General features: G+C 49.0%; 2 protein-coding genes across 2 annotated transcripts in view; one reads left to right on the top strand and one right to left on the bottom strand.

The window, feature by feature from the left end:
• Nucleotides 1-2556, bottom strand: part of RPS23 (ribosomal protein S23) — a 4085-nt gene extending 1529 nt beyond the window's left edge. The window contains exons 1-2 of the mRNA XM_019516932.1: nt 2459-2556; nt 326-485 (exon numbers count right to left, since the gene is read on the bottom strand). Coding sequence (XP_019372477.1) covers nt 326-485; nt 2459-2462 — 164 coding nt within the window. The 5' untranslated portion in view covers nt 2463-2556. The remainder of the gene's footprint in view (nt 1-325; nt 486-2458) is intronic.
• A 1243-nt stretch (nt 2557-3799) lies between these two features.
• Nucleotides 3800-6957, top strand: part of ATP6AP1L (ATPase H+ transporting accessory protein 1 like) — a 38233-nt gene continuing 35075 nt past the window's right edge. Inside the window, exon 1 of the mRNA XM_019518186.1 lies at nt 3800-3994. Within this exon, the coding sequence (XP_019373731.1) occupies nt 3800-3994 (195 nt within the window). The remainder of the gene's footprint in view (nt 3995-6957) is intronic.

Below are 6957 nucleotides of genomic sequence, written 5' to 3'. Positions count from 1 at the left end.
AAAAAAAAAAAAAAAAATCACTAAACCCTAAATATGAACACAGTGCCCCCACCAACCTTTCAATTCCATATGTACAGCACCACTGGGATTGTAGCATTTGGACACTGATACTAATGATAAGGCTGCACTTGTCACAAAGGAGTAGGATGATACAGAAAAAGCCAGATTCTCTGCTTCGGATTGTCCAAAACTATCTGCTCCTAATGCACAAGAGCCCAGAGCGCACCAACTTAGAGATACTGTGGCTGTGTGAATCGGCAGTGCAGAAACTTTACTGAAGTGAGCCGGAAGTCCTGATCATCCCTCCCCACAGCTCAACACTTACACTTTCTCAAGGACAATGCCCTTGGCATGGGATGCACCCCCGAAGGGGTTGGCCTTCAGTGCCGTGCCCAAATGCGCCTTCTTGTACTGCTTGTCATGCCACTTCTGGTCACGGCGGTGGCTGCGGAGTTTCCGGGCTGTGCGCAGTCCCCGACACTTGCCTACAAAACATGGCAGTGCATTAGGTAGTACAGCCCCAGCAACACAAAACAAGCATCACAGCCTATCATGATCCCCCTTCCAACCTTTGATGACTATACCCCCCCCCCACTCTGTACTTGGCTCCAGGTACTAAACTGAATTGCTGACCCCCCAACACAGTGATACCACCATCCCTGGCAGGTCAGGTGCCAGGAACAGTTCCCCACTGACACCCTCCCCGCAGTGGGACATGGGACTGCTCATGTCTGCACATACAGGGCAGGACCTGAGAGGGGAAGGACCCACAATACAATTCAGCACCCACACAGCACACTCAGGATTCTGTGTGGGGTGGCTACACCCTGACTGATCAGAACTGCCCCTCAGCACAGGTAAAAAGCAGGTGATCACACAGAAGCCACAGTGCCAGTGCTGCTGAAAGAGGGAGGAAGTAGTAACTGGTACAACCAGGCATACTAATGGTTCCCCTGTCAGCTGAACTACAAGTCCCACTATGCATCACTTGGCCCTCCAGGTTCCCTTGGTCATGCCCCCCTGGATCCTTGTTACAGAGTCAACATTTGCTTGCAGTTAATAGAATGCATTTCATTATGCATCATTTAAAACATGTTAACACCATAGTTATTGACAGTTCAAAATATAATAAATGTTGGCAATTGCATGTATCATAAAAACGGTGAGTTTACTTGAAACTTATCCCTGATAGTATCACAGTGGCCATGCTTGCAAAACACAGCCCTTATTACAATAATAAACAGGCAGTGAGATCTTTACAGTTAGATCTTCTAAGACAGATGAGAACACCCAGATTTCAGTGGCAGTTCCTAAATGATCTAATTCTGTAGTAGGGTTTGGTATGGCAACACCATGAAGACCTGCAGGAACAGCACTTATATAGCATTGCTCTGGCATTTGTCTGGTTAAAAAAAAAAAATCCAAGCTTGTTGCTTCAAAAAAAAAAAAAATCCACTAATTGTGGCTCTGAAGATGCCACACCACTGTTTTTGTCAACAGTGTGAAAAGGCAGTTGGGCCTGAAAGTAGGAGGGAAATAAAGAAGTACAACTCAAAGTGTATAAATTAAAATAACACCACTGCTCAGTGGAGAGGAAAAAAAGGCTATCTGGAAACTTCAAGAAGACCACTTCAGCATAGCAGGACAGTCCAGACTGGGACCAGCGCTTACAGGCCAAAGGATGATGCCAAACACTGGCTCAATTCACTGCTGCTCCTGGTAACTCGCATCGCTGACTGGTAAACCTGCTTCCCTTCTGACCAACACCACAGTCAGAAAAGCCTCAGTCCCCATAACCCAATTTGACCCTACATGGAGAAGGGAACTAGCATAAGATGAGTGACAGCACCCTTGTGCAGGGCGATCCCGGAGGCCCGGGCCTTGGCTGGTGACACAGGCCTGTCTCATCCCTCAGGGCAGGGGCACCCGGTTTTGGCACTGGCAGAAACATGCTTCTTCATGCAGGGCCAGCTCACGTGCAGGAAGACCAGGCAGCCAAGGGGGGGCCGGCTCTGACGAAGTGACAAACGTCTATTTGCTTTTATTCCAAGAGACACGGGCAGCTGAAGGGCAGCCGGCGCCGGGCTCGGGCCGCGACAAGGGACTGCTAAGACCCAGCCACCCCCGCAGCTCAGAGCACGTAGGAGGACGGGGCGCCATCCCAACCGGGCGGCACCAATCGCCTCCGCAGTGGGGGGACAACACGGAACCACTGACCATGTCGGACAGGCGGCAGCCAGTACAACCACCCCGGTGGCGGGAGGGGTGTCATGGCGGCGCCGCCGGGCTCGGGCCTGCGCCGGACGAAGCACGAGGCCGCAGCCGCGCCCAGAGCACAAGGAACGGGACCGTGCTCCGCCCGCCTTCGCGCCGAGGCCTCCCACCACCATCCCCCGGAGTGAAGGGGAAGCAGCCGCCTCCCCCGCCCAGCGCGACTCGACCTGGCCCCAGCGCTCACCCATCGTGCCGCGTCCTGAGCTGGAGCCGGAAAGAGAGAGAGGACCACAATGCACCGCGGCTCCTCCAACACGCGGCGAGGCCCCGCCACAGGGGGCTTTCCGCTGCGCGCCTGATCAGAAATCCCCATCGCGGGCCCCGCCTTGAGGGCGGACTGGCGAACACGGGGCGGAGAGACCACACCAGAAGGTTTCGTGGTGCGGCGGGGGCTGTGGGACTCACGCCGCCTTTTCCCGAGCCCGGTGTCTACCCAGGTCACCACAAGCCCGTGGCGCTGCCATGGTAACGGGCGCAAAGCCCCCGTGAGGGCGGTGCGCTACCCGCGTTCTGCGCTGCGCCCACTCAGGGTTGTGCAGGGGGCGTGTTGTGTGACGTCACGCCTTGGCGCGGGGTGTCTGTGCTCCGGGCTGCGGCCGGGGTCGGGGTCGGAAGAAACTCCATGAACGCGGCTCTTTCTGCCCAGCAACCTTCATGCGACCCTGTTTCCTAAATCCCTCCGCAACAGTAATCCCCGAGAAGGGTTCCCTCGGCTGCCGTGGTCGGACATGGGGTGTGGGAGGGGGTGCGGCATCACGTAGAAACAGCGTGTATTTTTCTCCAGTTAAAGAGACACTGGAAGCTTTCCTACTAGCAGGGGCCTAGGGCTGTATTAGTTTAAGACTGAAGCGAAGACAACTAGAAGTGCCTTGGAGCCAGTTAAAAACAAGGGGCAGGGCTGTGACATAAGGGCGTCAGGACAGCAGAAAGGCAGAGAAAGGGCTGGCTTGATTGGTGGTGCGTCCTCCCGCCATCGGCAGCAGTCCCCTCAAGGATGCACTCTACCATGGCTCACTGAAGGATCTTGAGGTGATTTAAGAGTCCAAACCTGGAGTCACAGACCGATCTGGTCTTTCTGCAGTGGGGTGGGCCAGGATCTCTACTTTCCTTCCTCCATTTTTCTCTGCTTCAGGGGTGAAGTGCTTTACCTTCAAACTGGCAGCTGGTTGGCTGAGGCTGTTGGCACGGTTGGAGCTGGTCAGCAACCAGCTCCCCCCAAGTTTTGAGTCGACATTTGTTTTCCTGAGGTATGTGTTGAGTGTGTCCTGGTAGTGTTTTCTCTGGCCGCCATGAGATTTCAGGCTGTTTCTAAGCTGGGGGTAGAGCACTTGTTTTGGGAGTTGAAAGTCAGGCATCCACATACAGTATCCAGTCCAGCAAAGTTGGTGCTTGAGGGTCACAACTTAATGCTGGTAACATTGGCTTCAGCAAGGATGTTGGCATTTGTGCAGTGATCTTTTAATTTGACGTGGAGGGTTTTTGGGAGGCATCATTGGTAATGCCTCTCCAGGTTCTTCATATGACAATGGTAGGTCACCCACGTTTCACAACTGTAGAAGCAAGCGGGTCTGAACACTGCATTGTAGGCCTGGATGTCTTTCTGGAGGTAGTGATGAGTAAAGACATGCTGAAACAATTTCCCAAGGGCGGCACTTGCACACCAGATCCTGTGCTGGATCTCCTCATCAATTTTCGCTCTCTGAGAGAGTTGGCTACCAAGGTAGGGGAAGTGTTCGACTACCTCCAGGGTCTTTCCTTCTATGGTGATTTGTGGTGTAAGGATGGCATAGTCATTGGCATATTGAAGGTCAAGGACAGCTGTTTTGAGTACGTTGGTCTTTGACTGAATATGTCCCAGATAGAAGAGTCCTGTATCTGTTTGGTATTCAATGTTGATTCCAAAAGGAAGGTGGTCCTTAATGAGAACCAAGATGACCGTCAGAAAAATAGAGAACAGTGAAAAAATAGAGAACAGGGGCCATGACACATCCTTGCTTGACCCCAGTGGACAAATGAATCTGTCTCCCATTCACTACATAGAACAGGTTGCAGTCATCTGATCTTCGTGTACTTTTCCGGACATACGAATCTGGCCAGTACTTTTCCACAAGACTTCGTGATGGATGAAATCAGAAGCCTTACTGAGGTCAGTGAAGGCCATGTACAAATCTGGATGTTGTTCCCAACACTTTTCTTGAACCTGGCAGGCAACAAAGATCGTGTCACTTGCCCCACAGGATGGTCTGACACCACACGGAGATTCTGGCAAGATTTCTTCAATAAGAGGTAGAAGACAGTTCAGGAGGATGTGTGCAAGGATTTTCCCTGCTGTGAAAAGGATGGCAATATCTCAGTAGTTCCCACACACAGACTTACCTCCTTTCTTGAGAATAGTTGTGATGTTGACATTCCTCAGGATCCCAAGAGTCTCTTTTGTTGTTCCAAATGCATAGAATAAATTTGTGGAGTCTTGGTTCCAGTTCCTTGTCACCAGCCTTGTACATTTCAGCAGGTATGCCGTGTCCAGTGGCCTTCTTGTTCTTGGTTTCCTTGATGGTGGAGCATCAAGACCATTAAAAAGAAAAGAGGATCATTAACACCTGTGAAATAGAGTGTTTAGAAGGGATCAGGAATGAGCCCTGAAATCAATTGAGTTCCTCAGCACTGCCTGGCTATAAATGCTGCTGACACTGCCAGACAGTTGGTGTTATATTTTAGGTGGACCAGAAATCAAAGCGGGATACAAGTACCCCATCCCCTAACCTGTTCCCCCCCATCCATCCCTGTCTTCTGAACAAATAAAGTTTAGAAGTCTAACCATGCCAGAGACTGCTGTTTTGCATCAGTGGTCAGATGGAAAAGTTTCATTTCCCACCTGCAGTCTGAGATTCCTGAGGTGGTCTGGTTAGCTAGGTGAACTTGACCAACAGTTTAACCAGAAGCATTAAAATAACCCACACGTTCTGTCTTCAAAAAGATTTCCATTTTCTGATTTTGACTGCATCTTGTAAGACCTGATTTCTGTCCTAGTGCTTTAGGAAATGATGTCATTTTTCAAAGTACTGCTGGTCATAGTAACAAATTACTTATTGGTAAATCTGCTTCCCCTAATAGCCAAAAATACAAGGATTAGTAAAACACAGTAAGAAGACCTTGGTTCCTGTAACCTAATTTGACACCAAATTGAAGAGATGGCAGGAAGAACGAAAAACCCCTTTTTTGTGGGTAAATCTGGAGGATGTAACCCTGTTTTCTGTAATCAAAAGCCTGGATTTTTTAGTAATGATAACACTTACTGTTTTGATAGAAATGTGCTGCTACATGCAACACCACTTCAAAGCTTTCAAAGTACAGAAAACAAATTGAAAAAGGACTACCTCTGACTATTATTAACAAAGAAGTAATAAGTGACAAAGTTATTTCTTTACTGTTATTACAACAAAGAAAAGCGGCGGAATGGTGGCTGAGCCACCATTCGAATAACTAGAAAGGGGTAGCTGGTAAGACTCCCCAATAACTTAAAAAACCTGGGAGGATTGAATGTTACCCAGCAGAACTGAGTGAGTAGAACTAAAGGCCTTGTGCTGAGTATAAAGATAGGCAGTATTGGAATGTGCTTATTTTGAAATGAAGGACCATATAGCTTAATACAAGGCAAAATGATATTGGAATATGTTTATTTAAAAAACAGGTACATGGGTAATCCGTATTTAGTTTTGTATGCATGGCCTATGTATAACTGAACTACATGATAAGAAATTAAAATGGGTAAATGCCTGATTTGGGTAAGAACGTTGGAATTAGCATATCCTTGTGTTGTTCTCCACTGTTAGTAGTTTTTAATCATTATCTGTAAGTGATTTAATGTTCAGGCATAGCAACTGAGAGCTGTTTTGGTAACAAGCTCACAACTTCTTCCCTGTGTGTTCATACTTATGGACAAGATATTGTGCTGGCCACAACTTGCCCATTTCCCTTCTGAGAATACAGTTTTTCCAGTGACACGTTTCCCCTTTTCAAAGTGTTTGTGGATGTTTTTTTGTGACATTTTAGGCAGCTGGTTCATTGCATGTACCAACATGAGACCACTTTCACACATCTCTTGGTAAAAAATAGTAGCATAAGAAGTAAAGGTATGTATGCATGTTGTTCGCTAGCTTATCATCTGCATTGGCTCTACCGTTCCAATTCAGATTGGCATTACCTACAGTTCTATGGCTAGAAATAGAGGTCACCAAATGCAGTGGATCAGCTGTGCCAGTATGGGTCCCAGTACAGCCAATCTCCTTATTGGTAGACCTGTGTGAAGCGACTAGTATTCACTTTGGATTCAGATTTGGCTGATTCGGGGGACAGTGATTCGATTCAGTGATTCAAAACACTGTCCCGAATCGATTTGGCTGCTGCCAAATTGGCCAAATCTCTGAGTTGGATAGGCCCCATCCCCCACCCGCTCTCTCAGCCCCATGAATGGCTGCACTGCCGGGCCTCAGCTCCCCGCTTTAAAAATAAAAATAAAAATCCCTGAACTCACCAGCTCCTGCCAGGTGTGTGTGTGTTGGGGGGGGGGGGGGGGGCATTCCGTGCTGCCCCCACTGTGTGGGGGGGCTCTGAAATGAGCTCCCTGCCCCCCGCCCCCATGGCTGCCCTGCCTGGCCCCAGCTCCCGGCTCTTTAAAAAAAA

Source organism: Gavialis gangeticus, unplaced genomic scaffold, assembly GCF_001723915.1.
Source record: "Gavialis gangeticus isolate Ggan-Ray unplaced genomic scaffold, GavGan_comp1, whole genome shotgun sequence".
Lineage (NCBI taxonomy): Eukaryota > Metazoa > Chordata > Crocodylia > Gavialidae > Gavialis > Gavialis gangeticus.
This window is presented reverse-complemented; position numbering and strand designations above follow the sequence as displayed.